The following is a 26,737-nucleotide window of genomic DNA, read 5'->3' as shown; positions in this document are numbered from 1 at the left end:
TTATTATCTCAACACATACAGAAAAAGCATTTGACAAAATTCAATATCCCCTCATGATAAAGACTCTCAACAAATTAGGTTATAGAAGGAAAATATCCCATCACAATAAAAGTCATATATGAAAACCTCCACCATCTTCACCCTGAATAGGTTCAAGAACAGGAACAAGACAATGATGCCCACTGTCACCGCTCCTATTTAACAAAGTACTGTAAGTACTAGCCAGAGAAATCAGGCAAGATAAAGAAATAAAAGTGATCCAGACTGGAAAAGATAAAGTCAAACTGTCCCTGTTTGCAGACATGATCCTGTATACAGAAAGACCTAAAGACTCTACAAAAAAAACTCTTAAAGCTGATAAACGATTTCAGCAAAGTTGTATGATACAAAATGAGCAAGCAAAAATTAGTAGTGTTTTTATACTCCAACAACGAACCAGCAGAAAAGGAAATCAAGAGAACAAGTCACCAAATAGTCACCAAAAAAATAGTCACCAAAAAAATAAAATACTAGAAATAAATTTAACCAAGGAGGTGAAAGATTTCTACAATGAGAACTACAAAGCAGTGCTGAAAGAAATTAAAGAAGACACAAAAAGATGGAAAGACATTCCATGCTCATGGATTCAAAGAATTAACATTGTGAAAACGTCCATACTACCCAAAGTGGTCTACAGATTCAGTACAATCCCATCAAAATACCAAGGACATTCTTCACAGAAATAGAAAAAACAATCCCAATGCTCATATGGAATAACAAAAGACTCCAAGTAACCAAAGCAATCCTGAGCAAAAAAAAATTAAATAAAGCTGGAGGCATTACACTACCTGACTTCAAATTATACTATAAAGCTATAGTCACCAAACAGCATGGTACTGGCCAAAAAAACCAGACACATGGACCAATGGAACAGAACAGAGAACCCAGAAATCAACCCACATACTTGCAGCCAACTGATCTTTGACAAAGGCAACAAGAACATACATTGGGAAAAGGACTACCTCTTCAATAAATGGTGCTGGGAAAACTGGACATCCATATGTAGAAGAATGAAAGTAGACCCCTACCTCTTACCATATACCAAAATCAACTCAAAATGGATTAAAGACTTAAATACAAGACCTGAACTATAAAACTCCTAAAAGAAAACATAGGGGAAACACTTCAGGAAGTAGGACTGGGCAAAGACTTTATGAATAAGACCCCAAAACTACAGACAACAAAAGAAAAAATAAATAAGTGGGATTATATCAAACTAAACAGCTTCTGCACACCAAAGGAAACAACAGAGTGAAAAGACAATCTACAGAATGGGAGGAATTATTTGCAAACTACACATCTGACAAGGGATTAATATCCCGACTATACAAAAAACTTAAACACCTTAACAGTAAAAAAACAAACAAACAAATAACTCAATTAAAAAATGGGCAAAGGAGCTGAATAGGCATTTCTCAAAGGAAGATATATACAAATGGCCATCAGACACATGAAAAAAATGCTCAACATCACTAAGAATTAGGGAAATGTAAATCAAAACCACACTGAGATATCATCTCACCCCAGTCAGACTGGCTATTATCAGAAAGACAGAGAATAACAAATACAAGGATGCGGAGAAAGGGGAACCTCCTCAACCCTCCTACACTGTTGGTGACACTGTAAATTAGTGTGGCCATTATGGAAAACAGTATGGAGATTCCTCAAACAACTACAGATAGAAATGCCATACAATTCAGCAATCCCACTGCTGGATATATACCCAAAGGAACGGAAATCATCATGTCATAGGGATACCTGCACTCCCATGTTTATCGTAGCTCTATTTACAATAGCCAAGAATTGGAAGCAACCTAGATGCCCATCAACTGATGACTGGATAAGGAAAATGTGGTATGTATACACAATGGAATACTACTCTGCCATTAAAAAAAAAAAAAAAAAGAAAAGAAACTCTGCCATTTGCAGCAACACAGATGAACTCAGAGAAAATTATGTGAAATAAGCCAGGCACAGAAAAAGAAATACAACATGTCCTCACTCATAAGCGTGAGCTAAAAAATAAAGACATAAATAAAAGAAGAAAGAAAAATACAATCATCACAATAATACACTGAACTTTCTAAAGGAGAGAACAGAACTAAGGTTACCAGAAGTGGGAAGGGAGAAGGGAAGTGGGGAGTGGTCAGCGAGAAATTGGTAAAGGGTCATAAAGAATGGTTACACTGTGAAATGATGATTATACTAACTATCCTGATTTGATAAGGACATATTGTACTCAGGTATTGATACTCAACTCTGTACTCCAAAAATACGTATAATCAATTACATTTCAATTTTTTATAAAAGGAGAAAAACCACGTATTAAGAGGACCTAAGACTCTATAATTCACAATGTAAATAGGCTTAATAAATTAAGGTGTATATAAACCTGACCATAAACAGCAAAACAGGACACAAACAGCCCTCAAAAAACACCCCAAAATTGAATAAAAGGATTGAGGCAATAGATTCTGGCCTGAATTTTTATGATTAGCACTTCACAGAAAAAAATGATGAGGAAAAAATCCAAAAACTATTTAAAACTAAAGAATTGAAGAAGGGTTGAATTTCCTAATAGTAGAGAATAATTAAAATACTAAAGTCCTGTTCAACATCAACTATCAACTTCAATAGTGGTTCCTCAAGTGTGGTTTGAGACGGTGTCAGAGGATCTACAAGGTAAAAACTCTTTTGTGATAATACTAGACATTATCTGCCCTTTTCAATATCATTTTCTCATGAGTGTAAAGTAAGAGTCAGTAAACCAAACCAGCCAGTAGACCAAATCCAGTCATGTCCATTTATTTCCATATTCTCTATAGCTGCTTTCAAACTACAACAAAAGAGTTCTATAGTTACAACAGTTTTATAGTTGGGACGAAGACTTTATAGCCCACAAATCTGCAAATATTTATTACCTGGCTCTGTATGAAAACCTTTGCTGACCCCTGCTCGAATGACTCCTTATGCATTTGTATGTTTTCTAGAATTTTCTAAGATACTAGATTTAAAGTAGAAATAAGTGTATTTTAGAGGTTATCTCAGTTTGTTCTCAGTATTTCAACCGTGATTATACCTGCTATTACAGCATTAACCTCATCATCACCCAATAAATCATTATTCTGAAATCCAAAGTTTTCCTGAAAACTGCACAGAAATACAAGCAGATGTGCAATTATTTTGCAATAATATTTTAAAACTTCCTCAGTTTTAATTTAAATACAGAAATATTAATAGAGATAACCTACATATATAAAAGCATTTGGGGATCTTCAACAATTTTTAAGAGCGTAAAGGTGTCTTAAGACTAAAAAAACTCAAGAATCACTGGTTTAAATTTTTTGCTTCCTGACTTCCAATCAAGAAGGCCAAATAGATGGTACCCAGCGTCACTCTCTCCCACAATCAACCAATTTGCAAATATTAAAAAACAACGAACTGCCAAGCTGGGGCCACTAGAGCTCAGGAGAAGAAGAAGAGAGACGTATGGAGTTCATGAAGACAGGAGAAGTCACTATGAGAGAAAGAAAGGACTGCTCTGACGTTTCAAGCCCCGGCCATTTCAAGGCTGGCCCTGGTGAGCACACAAAGCAAGAGCCGGCAAAAGCTGCAGCCATGCCCTTCGTATGAAGTAGCTTGGAGGCTACAAGGGAGAAAAGGGCCTTGGTAGTCCCCAGACCAGCAAGACCACTAACAGGGTTCCTGTGGACCCCCACAGGAGCAAGGGGCCACAGACAACTAAAAAAAGGAGCCACTCAGAGGCTGGTGAGTCATTGCAAGGGACCGGCACATGGCCCATCCTGTGGGAAGTGTTCAGAGTGTAGGTGGTACGGGAGATGGGTCCACCAGGGGAACACTGGGGCACAGCATGGACAGCTGATCTGCCCTCCAATCAGCACAGGCCTACTCAGTGGAGACTGGTCAGGAACATAGGACTGCAGAGTGTGCAGTTTGCTGAAAAAACTCAGGCCCAGACCAGAGTTTACACACAAGCCAGGTATGCCGGACCTCACAAGACCTGGAAGTGCTTATAAGGTCAACAATTAAAACCTGAGCTGCACAGAAAGCCTTCCTCAGAGAATCAGCAGCAAAGCATCAATTTAGCTCAACCACAGGTCTCAAATGCTGGTTCCTACAAGAATTTCCCCCATTTTAGAAGTAACCGAAGGACAACAAATTAGTTCCAGTACAGAATTTAAGTGGTAGAAATAGTAAATAACTCAGCACAGAACTGAAAGAAAAAACAAAAAACCCACATATCATAGACAAAGTTCTGACATTAACCAGTAAAGGTCTAACACCACCAAAGAACACTTATAAAACCTAGGACAGGAAGCCCCTCAGGCTCCTGGGTGGGGGGTGTGGGGGAAGCCCAGGGCCTCAGCCATGCCTCTCCGAACTCCACATCCAGCCAAGCCATGATCAAGCTGCCACTGGAAGCCCCCTGGGCTCCCCTGCCGGAATGAGGGGGGTGCCACAGTCTCGACCATGCCCCCCCTCCTTTTCCTTCCATCATATCCCACTCCCCTTTCCCCTCTCCCCCTCCCAACTGCTCCACATCTTTGAATGTAAAAATAATAATAATAAATTAAATATTGTCAACTTTAAAACAAAAAAAGATAATATGAATCTTTCCATAAACATTTTGAAGTAACTCTCATATTACTTTTCAAATTCTGGTGTAGTATTAAATGTAAGAAAATAATCTAAGTGATTCATTTTCAGAAATAATTCAGGCCCAGCCCAAAAGTTGTCTGACTGGTCCAGACCATTCCTGGGGGGTTGCTAAATAGATAAAGTTGTCCTTGAGATGGTAATGAGTTACCAGCCCTTAATTGTTTACTTCCAATGGATAAAGTTGTCCTTGAGATGGTAATGAGTTAATAGCCCTGTATTGTTCTCTTCATTTCCTAATGTTTCTCCTTTCACAGGGCTTTAGTAGGCCTTTTTCACAGGCTTGTCCTGAGTCCTCAGACAAAGAAATTTCCCACAAGGGGGAAGTAAATTGTGGTACCCTTAGACGTCATCCAGGAAGATTGTGCATCCCGTAGTACTCTCAGTCAATGAGGAGGCGGGGGCAGGGACTTGCGCACTAGGAAATAAATTGCTTGTTACAGCCCTTTTCTGTGTGCCTGCCCGTCAGACACCCGAACCTTGCGAGGTCATAATTAAAGTCTCGCTTCACTGTACCTCGTGTCTCCATGTCCATCCTTTGGCCTTGGACGGGTGAGGGTGTTTCTCACATTAAAGAATATCCATAATTATCTGAGAAGGCTATTAAAATACTGTTCTTTTTTCCAACTGCAGGTGTAGATAAGCCCAGATTTCTTCATGTTTTTCAACCAAAATAATATATTGTATCAGATTGAATGCAGAAGTAGACATGCAAATCTATATGTCTTCTCTTAAGCAAGTTGTTCAAGAGATTTAAAAAAAAAAAGGTAAACCAATGCCACGATCTGTAGCAAATTTTTTGGCTTTAGAAAATATAGTTTTTAAATAAAATTCTGTTTATGTTAACATGTAAAAAATAAATTATTTGCTTCCTTAGAATGATAACTTGTTTAAATCCACACAAGAATCTTTAATTTTATTTTGAATACTGCTAATATTCAAAATAAATAAATTAAATAAATAAAAGGTGTTGCTTAAAGTTAAAAAGCATTACACATCACAAAATAGAAGCTGTCAAGGACCCTAATTCATAAACATGTTCGTGTCCACAGTTAGGATGAACCACAAAACACCTGAAGATAGGATGAAGTCAGATCTTTTACGCTAAGTAGGGTTTCTGACTCTTAAATCACACCTGCTAAAGGAGAAAGAGCTTATGGTAAAGAAATGAATATGCAGAATGTGGTGGGCTGACCTAATCACACTTTGTGTCTGAGGCTCATATGCTCCAAAGTACAGGACAACAGGATAACAGGATAGTGGTAAGGCCAGAGATCCTGGAGCTGCTATGCTTTGTGAGCAACTCAGCAGAGATGAGATGGGTGAAAATGTTTTAATGACAACCTATACCAGAGATTATCTGATACACAGACAATAGCACAGGTTGCTGTGCAGTGAGATGATAAAACATAAATGGGAAGCAATTTTATACAAATTATTGTAATCAATATTAACCTTCCCACAGCCAAACAAAGAACCTCTGGAGTCAGCTGTGGGGTAAAGAATAAAGGAAAGAGGGGCAGTAGGCATCTGTAGGGAGATACCTCTTGAAGAGCTCCACAGGCAGTGGGGACAGAGGGCCACACAAGATGCCTGGCACCTGGTAAATATATGGGGGTGGGGGGCATGGCAGCAGGAAGCATGCTTCACCTTTGTATGACCCAGGCCCAGCAGAGCATCAGGAACAGCATAAGCATCCCATAAATGCTGAGTGAATAAATTAAATGACAAAGGAAAGTGGAACAGGCTGTGATGGTTTTAGGAGACAACAAGTACCAGTGAAAGAATCCCAAGCCATTTATGTTCATGACTCATCACAGCCTATCTGATTAAATCCTTACCATTACTAAAAAATATACTTACTCATGGAATTTTTTAGCTAGACAGAACTTCTGACATAATTTTGCCCAATTCCCTGATTTCAGAAACAGAGTGGGAACTCCAACTTTGCTCACCTTACTCCCAATCCACTGCTCTTTCCACTGTCCCAGGCTGCCACTAACTGAATGCCTGCTCCATGCTAGGTCAAAGGAAGAAAAAGAATAAGATATCTAAGGATAACTCACACTAGAAAAAGGCTCATAAAGTAAATTCACTTTAAAGTGGGGACCAAATTTTATAGATCATAGTGGGTAAACAAATTTATTTTATATGTAAGAAATTTTAGGTTATCAATGCAAGCATGTGCTACTTAGAACAAAGACTGAAACGAGGGTTTTTGCCTAATTTTTAACAAAGTTATATAGTAGCATAATATGGCCTCATTCTGTTTGACTTTTGCAGGTTTGTAAAATCATTTTTGCAAAAATATTTGAGGATTTCATTAATTTTCTCAAGAGTCTCACTTAATCCACTGTTATTCAAGTAATTTAAAAATCTTTATTCAAGATTTTCTTTACTGATCTTATGTGATGCACCAGTATTTTTAATGGAAAATAAAATTGTAATTCATTGAATAAAAGTAATTACTAGAAAAATACCCAACTGGAAATAGCACTCCTAACTATGTCAGTTTTGAACAATAAGCAGTAAAATAATTTTATAATCTAGAATACTTTGGAGCCAAAGACTGGGGATGAACAATGCCAGCTCTGGAAATCTATTCATAAACTGTAGAACATGGTAATTCTTCTCTTTCAATAATGCATAAAGTATTTTTTCACCCAATTTTTAAAGATTTTTTTAATATATTGAAAAACCGAAAGAGATATAATGAACACCCATTGATTCAACAAATGTTAACCTTTTGCTACATTTGCTCCCACTCTCTCTCAATTTGTGTATGTACATGTGTGCATGCATACACACATGCACAGAGTTTTTCTGAACCATTTGAAAGTAAGTTAAAGACATCAGGATACTTCACCCAAAGCACTTTAGCCAGCATCTACTAAGAAAAAGGACATTATCCTATATATCTGCAATATCATCATCTCACCTAAGAAAATTAAGAGTAATTCCAAAATATCTTCTAATATCCAGTCGACAGTTAAATTTCCCCAGTTCTTGCTACCATATTTTTTCCTCAGTTGAGGATCTAATCATGGTTTACACATTATTTTTGGTTATATCTTTTATTTTTGACCAGTAAGGGGATTACAACCCTCAGCATGGTGTGGTCTGCACCACGCTCAGCCAGTGAGCGCACCGGCCATCCCTATATAGGATCTGAACCTGCAGCCTCAGCGCTACCAGCGCTGCACTCCCCCAAGTGAGCCATGGGGCCGGCCCTGGTTATATCTCTTTTGGTCTTTCTTCCTCTAGAACACTTTCCCTTATTTTTTTGTTTTTTATGACATAAAATTTATTTTATGCCTCCACTGTGTCATTTAACTTGTTCCAATATCCCCTATATTTCCAGTATATTGGAAGTTAGGGCTAGAGATTTGGTTCAGGTGAAACAATTTTGGCATGAATGGTTCACAAATAATGTTGTATGATAACGCATCCCATCATAAGCTACAAAATGTCAGGTTGTCCCACTATTAGTGATGCTAACTTTGATCACTTGTTTAAAGTGGTGACCACCAAATCTGTCCAATATAAAAGGACATTCTGCCCAGTGTAATTAATTAGTAAGTCAACTGTGGCATGACACTTTGAATTCATGTGAATATCTTAGTCCCCAACAATATTTGTCCCAATGGTTTTAGTATCCATTGATGATCCTTGACTTATCCTCTTAACTTCTGTGCAATGTATACTGCTATTTATCAGGAGAGATACAGCATAACGGTTAAGAGGATAAGTCTAGGACTGGTCCTACAGCAGTTCAATCCGGGCTACAAGAATCCTCAGATCTCTGGAGAGTTTCTTCAAAATAGCAATGCTTAGCTCTATCTCAGATCAACTAGAATCAGAATTTCTGGGGTGGTATCCAGGCATTGATATATTTTTTAAAAAGCTACTAGGGGATTCTAAAAGTGTATTTACCAACTGTGTAACTTTTCTGTGCCTTGAGAATAAAATCTACTAGGTATGCCTGAGGCAGACATTATTAATATTCCTAAAAGAGATACTAGGTGTGTTGTTAAGATTAATTAATTAAATGTAATGAGATTAATTACACAATGCTCAGAGAGGGCCTAGCACACAGTAAATGCTCACTAAATACCAGTGATTAATATGTGTATAAATATATACAAATACATATATGAGCATGCATGTATACAAAAATATATGTAGGTATATACTAACATAAACATACACACCTAGTGACATAACTTCAAAATACATCAAGCTACAACTGATAAGACTGCAGGAAATACAAAAAAATCAAAATTTACAGACATAAATTTTTAAACATCCCTCTCAGTAACTGACAGATTAAGTACATAAAACGATAAATAGCTTATGAAGGGAAGAGCAATATATCAAGCTTCTGGATAAACCTTTCTTTCAAAGCATATTGTAATATTTAGAAATATAAACCAAGTAATAGACTATAAAGCAAGGGCCAATAAATTGTAAAGAATTAAAGACACAGACACCCTGTACTCTGACATAAAATTAAACATTAACAAAAAATAATAGCAAAAAAATAAAAAATTAAATAGCCTTAATAAATAACTAACCTATAGAAGAAATCATAAAGGGAATTAAATATTTAGAACAGAATAATAAAAATATTGCACATCAAAATCTATGGAACACAGCTAAAAAAGGTATTTAGAGGGACACAGATAGCTTTGAAAATATTTCAGAGGAAACAAGAAAGGTTAAAAACAATAAGCTAAGTATTCAGCTCAAAAAATTTGGGAAAAGGACAAGAAAGCTACAGCTCCCCCACCCCCCAAATAAGGAATTAGGTAACAAAGATAAGGGCAAATATCAATTATATACAGAAAAACATCATCAACAATAAATAGAGAAAAATAACACAACCAAAAAGCTTGTTCTTTGAAAAGATTAAAAAGATAGATCTTCGGCAAGCAAGAGTTATCAAGGAAAAGAGAAAAAATTCAAATATTAAAATACAGAATGAAAAGTCAGGATGCAAAAGTACTGACACAAAGGAGATTTTAAAGATAAAAGAATATTAAAGAGTGTTAGTTTGTATCTATATAGCAATAAATTTGAATAAATAAATTCTTATTAAATTATGCCAAAATTGGCACAAGAAGAAATGGAGAACCTGAACAGAACAATTAGTATGAAAGAGATTAAAACAGCAAATATCTCGCCTCCTAAAAAACAGCAGGTGCAGACAATTTTACAATGAGTTCTACCAAATTTTAAGGAAAAGTCCATTCCTATTTTATACAAGATGTTCTAGAAAAATAGGAAACCATCAAAAATTGACCAGGACCTTTTATGAAGCTATTATAATCTTGATTCTAAAAATCAGATAATGACAAGAAAATCATAGATCCATTTTAACACGATACGAAAATCCTACACTAAATATTACCTAAGTGAATCCAATGGTATATTTTAAAAATAACATACCAGGATTAAGTAGAATTTATCCCAGGAATTCAAGGATGGTTCAACATCAGAAATAGACTTAAAGGAGAGAAACCAAAGGATAATCTCAATCAACGAAGAATGAGTGTCATCAAGTTTGGCAAAAGGCAAAATTGTATACTTGAGGGAGAATGTGTTTGTGACCTAGCAACAGGGAAAAACTTAAACACCAATAAAGTACCTGATTAACTTTATCACATCAAAATTAAGGATTTTTGTTCAATGAAACATACCACAGACAAAGTTAATAGACAAATGGCTAAATGACAGAATTGGGGAAGATATCTGTAGTGCCTAAAGTGGAAAAGGAATTATTACAGAGAATAGATAGGAAATTCCTGCAAATCAAGAAAAGGGCAGTAACCCTGAAAGAACAATGGTCAAACAATATGATAAAGCAATTTACAGAATTTAATCTAGACTACAAAAATTGCAAAGCTGTATAATCCCAATTGGTGGCAGGGAAGAGAAGCCTCATGCATTGCTAATGGGCATGTAGATTGGTGTAATCATTCTGGCTTGGATCAAAGCCTCAGTTAACAAAGAACTGCTCCTCTGCCTTGCTTTGTACTCTGTGCAATATGTCTTTGGGAGACTTCATCGGGAGGAATGGCTGGTCTAGCATAGGATTTGGGTCTTAGGACACTGTAGGTCTTGACCATCTATCTCTACCTGATATAATTACATTATCCACACAGACTAAAAGACAGGAAAGAAAAATTACCACTGTATCCTTCTGTTTAACAAGGATACCACTGTATCCTTCTCTTTACATGGCTTTTTTTAAATCACATTTTTTAAGACTGTCACAAAACACTGTCCTCAGTGAAATTGCTATACATTTCATTTTTAATATAATTTTTGAAGCAAGCATGACTCTCTTGTAGTTGTACTGATCATCATTATTGTATAAGTACCACGCGCTAACCGATTGCACCACTGGAGCTCCTGATCATCATTATTATACACAGTGGAGAACTGGGAAAATAAGAAATTTAGTTCTGAGAAAGATAAAGTGTGGCCAGACAATCTGGAGAAAGGGTTCTTGAGGTTTCATTAACCCCAAACTATTGCATGGGAATAATTATACGGGTCTGCTGTTCTCAGCCAAAGGGGACTACAGTTACGTTTTATTCAAGGAAAGAGAACTTAAAGAAGTCTAGGTGCTGAAAGGGCCTGTCTTGGAAGGAGGTCTATCCTAATGGGGAAAAAGGAGGTCTTCCTGACTCTCAAAACTGAGTTGGGCAGGCCCCAAAAGGAGCAGTAATGGACCAATTCAAATCTCAGGAGGGATTAAAGATTCCACGTGGAATTTTCCTCTTCAGATAACAGCTGAAGTTGGCCAGGAGACAGAAGTAAAGGGGTCATCAACTCTACACCTCAACCCATGGTCACTCCTCAGGGTACTGGTAGAGGCTTGTCTCCCTACCAGAAAACCAAAACAGATTGTGGCAGACCCTGCTGGGATAGAGGACAGGAAATGTACATCACATCTTGATTAGGTCATGATCAAGATTCAGAAGCAAAAATTGTTCTTAAAATTCCTGGGGATGAAAGATACAGGGCTACTGTATCACTTGGCTGTCACTATCCTTCCTCTCAGTGACAGAGACGCAAGGATTACTCAGAGCCCAACTTTGTGAAAGCAATGAGAGGCCCAGAGGGACTACACCAAGCTAACTCCCACTAGAAAGGAGAGAGTATGTGCAGCCCCGAGCTCAGGCTTGTCTCATCTTTTATTATAATATCAAGACCTTGGCCATGTAACAAGCTGAGTATAGTATCAAAAGAAGTACAGAGAGGAGGGTGTGAACTGGACAGAAAATGATCTCAGTGTTCCCTACTGATGAATCAGAACATCTTCTCTGTTTGCAGCATGTGCTGTTTTCAGTATGTAAAGTTCTGATTCTGTGCACTTAAGGCTTTTGCCCTTTGTGTACTCCCTATTCTAAACAGGCCTCTGTGTTCCCACACTCGACCATGATTACTTTTATCTTTTGGAGTTTGCTAACCAGGCAACCATTACCCAAACATTTTTAAAGCCATTTATGCATTTGAAACCAAGGAAAATTTAATTGGGTTGACCCAATCTCTACACAGATGGCACATTTTTATGCTAACAACAAAGCTACTGCTTGGTGAGTGGTAAAAGTTCAGTCTCAAGAAGCTGTGGAAGTGGACCTTCAAAAGGGGACCAGTCTTTGACCCATGCTCTCTCTCAGGGGCTCAGGATGATGCAGACCCAGCCCATCTTCCTAAAAGATGTGTGGGTCTGAGATGCCCAGAGAACCTTTCTCTTAATGCAATGATAGGCACTTACTGCAGACTATGTGCTCACATACCAGAAAAACCGATGGTCATTATAAAGATATGAATGTTTCCTGGGCAAACAGGGACATATTATGCATGCACATGTAATATATAACATTTACTTTGGGTAAAAAAACCCACGATATTAAAACAAAAACAAACACTTCTGAACACAGAATGAATTAGGATTAACAATCCAATAGCAAGTGCAACACAAAGCAAAGAAACTTTCTAGAAGTCCTACGAAAAGTTTACGATGTTCTGAAGGTTATGGTTTGTTTCAGTAACAAATTTCAAAACCTTAAATGGTGCAAAAAGTACTAACATCCTAACTGTAACCAGACTTTATATTATCCTGACCAAGAGAAGCTGGTTCAAATATCCTAAAAAACGCTGTGATTTTTTAAAAGAGCAAATTGCAATTTTCCTAAATATCAAGAGGGCAAGAAATGAGAAACAGCCATGTGGTTTTACAAACTCTCTATTTAGAAGCTTGCAGGAAAGAGAAATCTGTACCAGACACTGAGCGAAGGATTAAGGTTGTTCCCTCTCAGTCAGGGCTACCAAGAAGGCAAAATAAGCAACAGTAGGCTAGGAAGAATGTAAAAAGAATACAGGAAAAAACATGCATACAGTGGACTTATAAAGCACTCAATGATATTTACTTGTAAGACAGAAGGAGAGGAATTATAACAGAGAGCAAATCAAGAGCAGGTCTGGCATCAGAGTTTGCCAAACAAAGGGCAAAGTGAATTGTTAGCATCCCACTCAGGCATCAATGCTGCCATCACTTCCATCCATCAATATTTCCTTGCCCTTGCCCTTGCACTTGTATCAAACTCTAATAAGAGATCAAGACATCTTTTCCCTTCAACTTGGAGCCCGGGGAAAAGAGGCTACTGAGATCTGCCAAGCCCAATCACCAGAACTAGATTTCCATAGAGTAGTTTGGGGCCAAATACTCAATATGGTTCAAAGTGTTCTTTTACCTGGCTTTGTCCTGTAATCTCTCTCTTTCTTGGTGATCTTGTTGATAAAGGATTTGGTTATTTAGGGTCCTGGTTAATTCTCTCTCTTTTCATTGAAAACACATGACTCAGTACTGATGCTGTTATGATAATACACATTCACTTTAAGAAGGTCACATATTCATCTATTTTAAAGAAAGAAAGTAGAAACATCAGAATAATGAAATTTCAAGGAATAGAATCCAAATGAAATTGGCTGAGCCCTGAACAGTGAAACCACTAGCTATCTAAGCATGTCACAGAACAAGAGGAACCTGGGTGCCCTCAGGGGCAGGTAGCAGTACCTGCCAGAGGAAGGGATAGTCTCTTCATTCAAAAAGGATTTCAAAGATAGAAAGTACTACTCATTCTGAATGAGTAGTACTTGGCATCAAAAAGGACATATGCTGTCAGAAAGTGCCCTCTGCCTCAGGTCACAAACTCATCAGCAATGGACAGAAATAGGGTAATCTTTTTGCAGTCACTTCCTGAAATCACCTCCAGCTTTCTTCAGGACATAGTGAGGTGAGGTGTGCTCACCAGTCCCTACAATAGATTGCCTGCTGAACATCCTCCTTTGGCAATCTTCTGGCATTTCTTCTAACCTTCATGGGGACTGTACCAGAAACTTCCCTCTGATAACAAAGCTCATTATCTAGAGAGACTAGCCATGTCAGTGTTGCTCAATACTTTCCACTTCATAGTATAAATAAAACTTAATTTGGCTGAAAAACATATTCTCTCTACTTACAACCTCTTAGAAATCTATATGTTGAAATATTCAAATTGTAATTGCTATTTTCCGTTAAGTTTTCTAGTATGTGGTCAGCTGGGGCCCTTTGGTCATAGCTCCTTGCTCATATGTTTGCAATTTCTCTGCATCCAGAAGACCCATGGCTTAGGTTTCGATCACAGAAAATAAGACTGGCTTTCTCAAATCCTTAGAATCAAAACACTTTCCAAAAGTATTCCACTTATAAAATTTAGGGTGATCCACGCCCACCACCAATAACAGAAATACTTTCAAAAGCTACTAAATTAAAGCAAAACCAAGGGTTAAATAAAGGGTTTTTTCATAAGGATTTTAAAAACTGGTTTAATTCTGTTCATATCAACTACAAGGTGGGATTGGGCTCATCTCAGGAAATTCGAAGGTTTACTATCAACACAACTCAAAGCCCATTAGGAACATGGCAACAGCACCAGCAACCACTGCCCACATAGACCACTGGAAGCACTTCTGTCCCCTCTCTCACAACCAGCACATAGAAGCCCATCAAAGATCCCCCTTTTCTAAAAGCTGCCACAGGTCAGAAACTGGGAACACATCAATTGCATTATATGACTGATTCCGTAGTAAAGAGAGAATTACAATATTTAAGAATAATCAGTTTACTATAACAAAATGTCAAACAGTCCAGTACTCACCTTTTTCATGAACACAAACTGAGAGATTCTTAACACCATCAACCAGCACATTTTGTGTGCTGCCATGTCCATCTTCTGAGTCACTGTCATCAAATTGAGCCTCTATAATGACATCAGGACTGTCATTATGGCCTTTCGGGGATTGCTGCAGGAGATGGTGTCCACAGAGCTCCTCAGGGAATTCTGATTCATAGGCAATTTCTGTTTCTTTGTCAGTGCTCTCTGGTTTAATTACCTGAAGAAAATAGATAGAAAATCTCTGCTAAATCACTCGGGGAAATAAGGAAAGAACAGATTTTTTTTCTAAGGAAAAAACTACACATTCAAAATCTGACAGCATAGGACACTCACCACATAGTCTGAAAAAGGATCTTTATTTTGCTGATGCACAGACTACCTTATGGACATAATCACTCCAGCAATGACATGTTGGCCCTGAGCTCTTCAAGATGCTCAAAATTAATACCATATCCACTTTTTACTCTTCTGACCTACATTTTCATCCCCTGTCTCCCAAAGGCCCTAAATACCAGAGTACCACACTGCTTCATAAGGGTTCATCATACAGGAGCAATTAGTATGTTAGGCAATGATCAAAGAACTCAACACAAAGTATGTCACTGTGCTCCCAAATGAAACCACAAGAATGAAAAACAAAATGAAAAAAAAAAAAAAAAATTAAGTGTGAGAGTTCATAAAATGTTCTCATAAAAATATAAAGCCTTAATTCTCCATTTTGAGGCCTGAAATCAGAATATAAAGCATACAGTCTGATGGACATGTACACTAGCAATAAAAATGAGCAAATAGGAGAAAAGAATCCAGATACTAATCCATTTAATGATTTTGTCACATGAGGGTCACATGACAGCACTCTTTGATGTCTATGGGCACTATATACACCTTGTGTTGAGTCATTAAAAAAAAACTGCAATGCTGTATGTAAATCTACTCATCTACATTAGCAAAAAAGACAACAACAGATTTTGTAGGTTGTAGATGTTACTTGGAATACCTTTTTAATAATCTATTTCTGGATGAGAAATCTTTGTGCAATTTAAACATATAATTTAAATGATCATATATATGCATATATAAATATAAATAAGGATTTGATCACTATTTGTAGTACATTCCTTTCATTCTTTCAAACAATGCTGGAAGGCCCACATCATGCCAAGTACCTTCATGAGGCCTAGTTGGGTGACAGATGATGAACAACTTACTCATTCAACAAATCGTTTTGGAGTATCTTCACGGTGCAAGGCACTGTTCTATGTGCCAAGGACGTGGAAGTGAACACAATCAAAAGTCTACTAGTGATAAGTGCAATTAAAAATATGTAGAAAATGAAAAGCTGGTTAAGACAACAAGACAGTAACAGAGAGAGTACGAAGCTAGTTTACCAATAGGTTGGTTAGAGGGTGCCTCTCAGAGGAAGCAACATTTGAGCAAAGACCTGCATGAAGTAAGCCAGCTTCTTTTGCAGTTTCTCCATGTGTTTATATTTGATAAGTCTAACATTCTTCTGAGTTTAACTTAAAGGTGTCAAAATAAATGCCTACCTTCAACAAACCAGATTAATGTTCTCATTAGATCCCAAAAGACAGTGCTTAATGAACGATCTTCATCTTACATGAGGTAGAAAAAGTTATTAAAATAAATCTTTCCCAAAATATTTTAATGCCATAAGTCCAAATTAACATAACCATCCCCAGACAATTAATATTATATCAACTCAGAAAACCAAAGTAAAATATTACAAAGATGTTCACAATCAGAATAAAGACTAAGAATATATACTCAAAGTTCTGAACAAACATGAAAATATAGTAACAAAAAACTTAGAAAGGACGGTTAATTTTTCTGAGCAAAACTGTGCCTTTTAATAGCATTTTTTAAAAAACCGGTTCCCAGTCTCTGAATATATTTAACATACGAATATTCTTTGAATTTTTGCTGTTTTGACGCTTATCAGATTCATTCCTTCACTCATTTGCTTGCTCATTCATGGTTTCTATAAGAAGTTTAGAAACAAACAAGACTCCTTTTCCTTGGCAGTAAAAAAAAAAAAAAAAAAAAAAAAAAAAAAAAAAAAAAAAAAAAAAAAAAAAAGCTCTATTGGCTAGGCCAGCAGTCTCCAAAAAGATTCCCTAAGGTCCCTTCCTGCAAGAGTACATATGAGTAAAGCTACAGCTAGGGCATTAAATTAGAAAATCAGAGCTACTCTCTGCACTTCTACATCGCCACATAAGTCCTTCATAACCTCTTCCAAGTAGATCATTCAAAAAATAGAGAATTTACTAATAAGTCATGAAATCAATTCAATTTCATTAAATATGCCTGGCAAATCCAATAATTTTTAGAAACATCTGCCCTAACCATCCTCAAAGAATTAACACAACCTGAGGCATTGTCAGAGCAGCCCAGCATAGGCAGGAGGTACACATGCGTACACTATTTGTCTAAAGCATGGTGGTTACAACATAATCGCTCGTCTATTGTTCTTTTTCCTGTATCGTCCCTACACATATTTTATCTCAGAGAGATTGAAGTTGGGGACAGGTGGTAAAACAAAACAACTGACAAACTAGACTTAGACTAGCAGGTAAAATTTAGTCTCCTAGAAAGATATCATGCGAAAAGCCCAGGCCTTTAGTATCTATTACGTATTTACTTCCAAAACTAATGGTTTCACAAAGGATTTGGTTCCCACAAGCCATGGAGAAAATATTACAAGAGGAACCAGAACTCTGACTTTAAACTGTTTGGAGGCTGGATGATCTCACAATGAAAGATAGTCTTTCTCTGTATATATGTATGTATGGGGGAGTGTGTGTGTGTGTGCACACGTCCACATGTGTGTAAAACACTTAAAATGAGAATTCAATAATTACCATAATTCTGCCTGCCTACTTATTAATAATTATGCTTTGGCTCATACTTATAAAGTTCAAGGAAAAGCCAATGGGAAAAGGAGATCAGTGGAAAGCAGTAACCAGAGTACAACTGCACTGCACATTTAAAAACCAACCCCATTCTGACTTTGTGATAATCTCCATGGTTTAGATTACGTATACTCAGGAATTAGGGTTTGAGACACTAAATTCACTTTTGAGTTTCTAAAGTAAAAAATGTTATAAGGTAACAGTACTTAATGAATAGATCAAGTCACTCAAAACTTTACAATTCAAATATAAATTAATATGTTACATTTTAAAAGTATTTTCATTCTATTTTATTATCCCAGGACACATAAGAATAGAACAAAACATATAGGGGGGAAAGATCATCATGAGATCACAGGGCACAAAACCTGTGCACTCACTAACCATCCCACATTACATATTGGTTGGTTATGTGTGAGGGTATGGGACTCCTTAGAGAAATGGCTAATCCAAGTTTGAACAAGGAAAGGGACAAGATAAACCTGGAACATCTTGTCATACTGAGAAAACAAGGAACCTATCAAAGGCAACTTAGGATCTTGTCTAAAGGATTCAGGAACTATAATGAAGGGGCTCAGTCTGGTCAACCTTGGAGAATTCTAAGCATTTATCCTACCTTTCCTGTACAAAGTGTTCCTCAAGGTACCCAAATAGTCAGTGAGGTAAAGTTCTTGTTTTAGAAGAATTTCAGCTAATTAAAGAAGGAATAAAAGACTTTCAGTATCAACATTTAACACCCCTACTGAAACAACAGATTCAGGAAATCAGCATCAACAGTTGCTAAAACCAAAAAGTCATAACATGATGGGGATGGAGTTTTAAAATAGGTGGACCAAGTGGCAAAACCTAAACCTATATTTTATATGACTGTCTAAAAAGAGAAAGAACCAAGGGCCGAGCCCGTGGCGCACTTGGCAGAGTGCTGCGCGGGTTCGGATCCTATATAGGAATGACCAGTGCACTCACTGGCTGAGTGCCGGTCACGAAAAAACGACAAAAAAAATAAAATAAAAAGAGAAAGAACCAAAGTGCTTCTTGATTGACTATATTAAGAAGTAAACACCACCACCTATGAAGTATTTATTTCCCCCAAATTGGACCTGAACCTGATCTGATACAGGAAAAAGAGGGAACAGAGGAACAAGCTAAACATCACTACAGCAATGCACTAAACAAAATTCAGAATAGTGGATTCTACGAGACAAATAACTCAGTTTTGCCAACAAATAAATTGCAAGAAAAAAAGGAAGGGTGAACTTATAGATTAAAACATTTCGAACATATCAACCAAAGGCAGTATGTGAGCTTTATTTGGATCCTGATTCTAACTAAGGAACTGGAAAAAAGGAAGGGAGGAAGGAAGGGAGGAATGGAGGGAGAGGGGGAGGGAGGGAGGGAGGGAGGAATGGAGGGAAGGAGGGAGGAATGGAGGGAGGAATGGAGGGAGGGAGGGAGGAATGGAGGGAGGAACGGAGGGAGGGAGGGAGGGAGGGAGGATGGAGGGATGGAGGGAGGGAGGAGGGAGGAATTGAAGGAGGGAGGATGGAGGGAGGAAGAATGGAGGAATGGAGGGAGGGAGGAATGGAGGGAGGGAGGGATGGAGGATAGAGGGAGGGAGGGGGAGGGAGGGAGGGAGGGAGGGAGAGAGGGAGAGAGGGAGGGAGGGAGAGAGGGAGGGAGCGATGGAGGGAGGGAGAGAATCAGATAAATTTGAATACTTATCAGGTAATGAATGTCATTAATTAATTGCAATTATGTTTTTTAAACATCTCCAATTTCTGGAGGTAACGGAATTATTTATGGATGATATAATGACTCCATCTACACTCACTCCCTAGGTGATTTCATCCTGTCTCATGGCTTTAAATATCTCTCTATATGCTTATTAACTACCAAATTTAAATGTCTAGCCTCAATCTTTCCCCTCAATTCCAGACTTTTCTACTTGACATCTTCATTTGGGTATCCGCTAGACATCTCAAACAAGAGAATCCTGACCCCCACCAGAACCCACCCCTCACCCAGCATTGCCTCTCTCAGCAGATGACACCACCTTTCATCCCGTTGTTCCAGCCCCAAACTGTGACATCACCCTTGACTCTCTCCCTCCCACTCCCCACAGTCAATCCATCAGAAAAGCCCATTGGTACTTCCTTTAAAGTATCTTCTTGCCCTCTCCACTGTTACTAGGCAAATCCAAACAATGCTTGTCAACTTGCTGAACTACTACAATAACTGGTCTCCTGATTTCCATTTTGGACCAAAGAAGCTAGAGCAATCCTTTTAAAACACAAATCAGGGCCTGCCCCATGGCTCACTCGGGAGAGTACGGCACTGGTAGCGCCGAGGCCGTGGGTTTGGATCCTGCATAGGGATGGCCGGTGCACTCACTGGCGGGAGCATGGTGTAGACCACCCCATGCCGAGGGTTGTGATCCCCTTACCGGTCAAAAAACAAAAACAAAAACAAAAAAAAACCCCACAAATCAGATCATGTCATTCTCCCAACAGATTCCCAGCTTCTTCCACTGCCACACCACAAGGTCTTGTCAAATCTGGCCATATCTATTTTTCCACCTTCAATTTCTACACCTTATTCCTTTGCAAATTCCACTCTAAACACAGAGACCTTCTTGTTTTTCCTAGAATACTAAAACCTTCCATCTTGGGGCTTTTGCACTTGTTACCCCTCTATCTGGAAAGATCTCTGCCCAGCCATTTGAAGGGCTCGCCTGATCATTTTGTTCAGGTCTCTGCTCAAATATGTGCCCTGTAGAGAGGACTCCTCAATCATATTAACTAAAATAACTCCACCTCACCGTCATTTCTCTATCCCCTTATCCTGCTTTATTTTTCATCATTGCACTTTTGGCTATCTGGAAATTTTATTATCTACTTATTTACCTTCTATCTCTTCAACAAGAATATATATTTCACATGCACAGAGGCTATTTTATTTACTGCTGTATTCTGAGAGTTAAGAACAGCATTTACTAGCCATTCAAATATATGCTGAAGGAATGAATGACTATAGCAATTAGGAAATGATTTGTTCCAAGTCTGTCTTCCCCAGTAAACGGCAAACTTCATAAAGTGACCATGGCTAGGTCTGGCTCACAGTAGCTGCTCAAATCCCTTTTGAATAAAGAACCAGAGATGGCACACTGCACTGAACATCTCCACATATCTAAAATCTATCCATCTATCAAGACTTAGTCCAAATGGCCTGGATTTTCTATAATCCAGAATCCACCGAATATCTTCCCACTTCCTCCCCATCTTCCTTACCTGCCCCAGGCAAGAGTAATTTCTCCCTTTTTTAGAGTTCCAAAGCAATTTATCTGTACCTCTTCTATGGCACTTCTCAATTTCTTTACTACATCACTGTTATCTATGTATATGATATATCTCATCTGTTAAGAGTATCTGCTCACCAATTATATTTTATACATCTCTGTACATTCGGCAGTGACTTGCATAATCAATCTAAATGCTAAATATGTGATGAATAAATAGACAAATAAGTAGAAGAATGAAAAAATAAATATAAAAGATTATCAGGATGTAAGAGAGCTTTCAGAAAAGTGTTTAAGAGTATGTGAGTTAGATACTACTAGCCCAATTTCCCTTGGATCTGTAAAGTAACAAACTTTCTTCTGTGGTGTTGACCTTGAAAAAGCTGTAAAGTCTAATTCAGTGGTTCTTAACTTTGAAGGTTAGCAGACCACTCTGAGAATCAGATGAAAGCTGTATATCCTTCCTTCAGAGAAAAATGCCCATCTACAAATAGATAGTACAAATATAAGAAAGCACAAATGAGGTGAGTAAAAGAGTCTGGTGCTGAAGGATACTAGTTTAGGTTGATCAATATTTTAGAGAGCTCTGGGCTCAGAGTGGAAGGAGAGGTCCTGAGGAAAATGAATGTATTACTGACCTGGTTAACTGAGGACTTTAAAAATTCCTCTGGTTTCTCCACAGGCCTGAGAGGGTAAGGCAGCTGACTGCACTTATTATTCCAAGTGCACGCTGCAACTGGGACTATTTCTCCCTTGGAGATTTAGTCTAGTCTCTGGAGGACAGGACAGAAACATATTAGTGAGAAACTCAAATCACTGGGGCATGCAGAAATTTTTCACTCTGTCTTATGCCATGAACAGGGTAAGATGAACATCACATAAACCCTGCTAATAAAAACAAACAGTGAAAATCCAGGCAGATATCAACTGGGAAGTATAGATATGAAATAAAAGTGTCAGTTGCAGCTACTAAATATGATCAAGAAATAGCACACTTACAATACTTATCAATTTTCATTTCCTTGACACACACCCGCCAAACAGAGAGAGAGAGAGAGAAACTTTTGTCAGATATACCCTGCAGTTAGTTTTACAAAGGACAGACCTATAATCTACCTTCTTTTTCCTTTTGGAAGGTAAAATTGGGCGACAGACTGGTGTTGCAGTGTGCTGAAAGAAAATGTAATCCCCTTTTTCAATTAGGCAGCAGTTCTTATGCACTGTACAGGATCCAGGGTGGCGGGTAGGGACTGAAAGACCATGAGGGATGGACGAAACTGAGGTGTGGCTGTGAGAAGCTCAGCAATGAAAGGAACAGGGAGGAGGCCTAAGCCCAGAATCTTGAGTTCAGAGACTCAAGGGAGGAAGAGACACACCTTTTGGGAAAGGAGGCTGGGTGTAGTATAACTTCTGCACTTTAAGGGGAACACAAGCCCTGTGTTGGCAGAGGAATGGCAAAATGCCTTGAAGAGTCCTACTTCAAGGATAAGAACATTTGCTGGGTTACAGACACTATACAACAGTGTGAGTGGAAAATGGCTAAGGAAGATGCTAATCTAAAAAGCTGGCAGAATTTTAGAAAATAATATATGAGAAAATATATAGGGAAATATGTTTTAAACATATACAAAAAGCACTGCCATTAAAGAAAAAAATGAAAAATTCAACTCCATTAAAGTTAAAATTTTCCATTTATCCTAAGATACCATAAAAGAAATTTAAAAAGATATGCCACAGAAGTGCTCATATCCTGAATATATAAAGAACTCCCACAGATCAATGAAAGACAGATAACCCAACAGAAAAATGGAGGAAAGGGCTAAAGGTACTTTGCAAATTGAAACACCAAATACCCAATAAAGATGGAAAGGTGCTCAGCCTTACTAGTCATCAGGGAAATGCAAATTAAAGTCACAATGAGATATCACTACGAATCCACAGATGGGCAAAAACTAAAAATCCTGACAATAGCAATGTTAGCAAGAATGTATAGCAATACAACGCTAGTATGAATATAAACTGATCCAGCCCTTTGTAGAACAGAACAGGACTATGAGGAAAAGTAGAAAACAGATCCACTTGACCCCCAAGCCTTGACTTATTCCACTACAACGCCCTGCCTCCCTCAGGATTTTGAAAGGTGAACACATGAAAAAGAGAAGTCTAAGCTGAGAAAGAACACCTATGCAAGGAGATAAGAAAATGAAAATCGTCCTCTAAAAATGACAAGTAATCATGAAAGTGTACAATAAGAGTGAGAAAGGAGGAAGAAGCACATGTGAAAAGCCCTGAATGCCAATTTAATGAGTCTGGCCTTTTTGCAAAGTTGGTGAAGTAGGGAAAATAGAGTAAAGTGGTTAAAAGCACAAACTCTGGTCAACACAACTGAGTTTGAGCCATGGCTCTGCCACTTACCAGGTACGCTACCTTGGAAAAGTTACTGAATATCTTTGAATCTCAGTTTCATTAACTTTAAAATGGGGACAAGAGTATGAAATATCATGTTTATCATGGGAACTGAGATAATATACTTAAAAAACTCTTAGCACAAGTACCAGGAACACGGTAGAAGCTTAATAAGTGAATGATTTAATAATATCAATAAACTCAATAGGGAACCATTTAAATGCTCAAGAAAAACCTGAAGCAAGGTTCAGCAAGGTTCCCCTGAAGCAAGGGGAAGGAAGGGTCAAAGATAATTGCAAGGCCATGAACTCAGTTAACAGACACAGAAAGTTATGAGCAATAATACAGGGGGAAATAAATGTGATCGTTGGACCCAGGAAGTCCAAGATGGTGAGGCGCATCCAGGTGGCAGCTGGAAACAGAGGTCTGGAGACCGGAAGAGCATACTGGAGGCCAGAAATCCAGATTTGGGAGTTATTGACAATGGGTTGTCAGTTAAGCAAAGGTGTCCCAGAGCAAAGTGTCAACTAAAAAGAGAAGCTGAGATAGCACCCTGAGGAAAGACTCAAATAAAGGGGGTTCAGCAACGAACAGGAGTTAGTAGAGATAATTTAAATATAATTATCAATATGTGAATCATGACAAACACTAAGGGTTTTATTATGACTCTTCTCATTCATATGGCACAATCTTTCCTGTGCTTTTACACACATTAACTGATTTAATCCACACAATGACCCTGGGTGATGCACAAGAGAATAACTGTCTCCATCTCACAGAGGAGGAAACAGGTTCAGACATGTCACAATCCCACAGCTACTAAATGGCAGAGTTGTGACATGCACACAGTTCTAGGGCTCTAAATCCAATGCTCTTAGTCCTGGAAGAAACCTGCCACAGGAGTCGAAGACAAATTCAGAGTGAACTTCACACATACGGCTTCCACCACTGGCGACATCCACTGCATGAAATACCTCCGCACCTTTGGTTTGTCTGCCAAATAATCAAAATTCAAGATCCAGCTCTTCTGTGAATGCTTCTCTGCTAACCTCCCTCTCCGTAAGGATGTTATGTTGCTTTCCTCTTCTACTGCTTGACTATTCTTTCATTATAAGGTTCTCTGATCAGGCTATATTCCATTTATTTGTTTGTATATTTCTCTCTTCCACCAGACAACAAACCATGTGACATTCATATTTATTTTTTTCCAGAGTCTCCCATAATAGTTGGCACATAGAACATGCTCAATAAATACTGGTTCCTTTATCTCTTCTGAAGAGAATGAAAATGACTTGAATCAGCTGTAAAAGAAGCATTCCCAAACACCAACAAGAAATAAATAAAATAATTACCACGTACCAAGAGCCAGCTAAATTAAAATGCATGTTCACGTGATACTACAATGTCCTCCTTTAACAATACTTGTCTGGAAATCAGGAAATAGTCAACAACTATTTTATCAAAATTGAGACATCACCATAATAAGCAAATATAAATAAATTTAAATGAATAGAATTGGAGGACACTGAAATAAATGCATTTTTCTAAAATAATTCTAGGCCTTCATATATAAATTATAACTCCAGTTTTCAAAATAAACTCAAATGTAAACATAAAGTTCACTGTTCCCCAATTTGAAAACAACAATCTTAGGAAGAAAAGTCACAAATGCCCAGATAAAGAAGAGAAAGCCAAGTTCTGGTAACAGCTTACTGGGACATTTCCCAATCCTTCCAGAGTTGTGAAGTAGCAATCTGTCACTCAGAAAAGGAGAAAACCATCTATACTGTACAATAAACTAGATAAACTGCAAATAGCAGTTCAAACTCATCAGAATCAAGAGGAAGAACTAGTCACTTCAAAAACTGGGGAGGGAGGGTGAAAACAGAAAAGACCTCTGTAACCAAAAAATCAAATGGAATCCTAAATAAAAATGAAGGTAATAATAATAATAAAAATCAGGTAACATTTCCATTATGCTGGCTTACCCAAACTCCAAGCATGAAACATTTCATACTTTCCCTGTTTACTGATATAGAAAAACCCTTCCTTGAACACGAAGGCCATCTTGTAAGAGTGCTATTTTAAATCTTATAAAAAGAGCAAGTATATATTAGCACTGGAAAATTCTGTTCCAGCAAATAAATCCTACTACATTCCCCCTGGGCAGGGTGTTGCTATCAACTTGGTATAATGGAGTTTCTCCAAAAGATTCACATATACCTATGTGCACAGGTACTTTCTGCTGAAAGGACAGCTGAGTACAGTGTCAGCTGATGACTTTGTGCACAGGAGATAATGCCCTGCCTATCACACTACCTGGGCCTCTGATTCAGAGCTATAATGCAAGTTGGGAAATCCAGCTAGGAGCTGCTTTTCCTTTCTTGGCTCCTCTGGCTAGGCTTAAGTGACAGCACTCACTTGCCACACATTTTAACAAACTTTCAAATCCCTTAACGGCACACTTGGGACAAAGTATAATATGCTGTTCAGGAAATACCTTAGAGCCAAGAAATACAATTGATATCTCCACAGGGAGTTCTTGACAAGGCTTGCAAATAAACTTCTTTCATTATAAAATATGACTATGGACACTGCGTTGGGCTGAATGTCTCCCCAAAAACTTAATCCCCACTGTGACTGTTAAGAGGGTGAGAAATCCTATTATGGTAATTGTACGGTGGAACTTTGAAGAGGTGATTAGATTCTGAGGAACATGCCTAGTGAATAGATTAAAAATGGTAGTCATGGGCATGGTTCTGAGGGCTCTGAAAGGACAGCACACGAGAATCTCTCGCTCTCTGCTCCACCATTTTCTGCCATGTGAGATCGCTGCATTGCTGTAAAGCCATCACCAAAGAAGTCCCTCACTGATAGTGTTCCCTGGACTTTGAACTTCCTAGCCTCCAAAACTGTAAGCAATAAACTTCATTTTCTTTATAAAATACCCAGTTCTGTGTATTTTGTTATAAGCAACAGAAACAGACTAATACAGACACTAACATTTTAAAGACATATTTACAGTCGTTATCAAAGGCATATGCGTTATTGGGAACTTTGTTTGCCTAAAGTAGTACATCCAAAAGAACCTGTTATCTAATTAACAGGAATAGAACCAACTATCTCCATTCTTTCAGTTGCTCAGGCCAAAAACCCTGTTA

At 38.0% G+C, this 26,737-nt stretch overlaps 1 protein-coding gene across 6 annotated transcripts in view; it reads right to left on the bottom strand.

Moving 5' to 3' along the window:
• Nucleotides 1-26,737, bottom strand: part of DIS3L2 (DIS3 like 3'-5' exoribonuclease 2) — a 401,609-nt gene that overhangs the window by 259,430 nt on the left and 115,442 nt on the right. For all 6 annotated transcript variants that reach the window (XM_063104706.1, XM_063104715.1, XM_063104740.1 and 3 more), the window contains exon 6: nucleotides 14,928-15,162. In XM_063104706.1, the coding sequence (XP_062960776.1) occupies nucleotides 14,928-15,162 (235 nt within the window). The remainder of the gene's footprint in view (nucleotides 1-14,927; nucleotides 15,163-26,737) is intronic.

This window comes from Cynocephalus volans, chromosome 1 (genome assembly GCF_027409185.1).
Source record: "Cynocephalus volans isolate mCynVol1 chromosome 1, mCynVol1.pri, whole genome shotgun sequence".
Lineage (NCBI taxonomy): Eukaryota > Metazoa > Chordata > Mammalia > Dermoptera > Cynocephalidae > Cynocephalus > Cynocephalus volans.
This window is presented reverse-complemented; position numbering and strand designations above follow the sequence as displayed.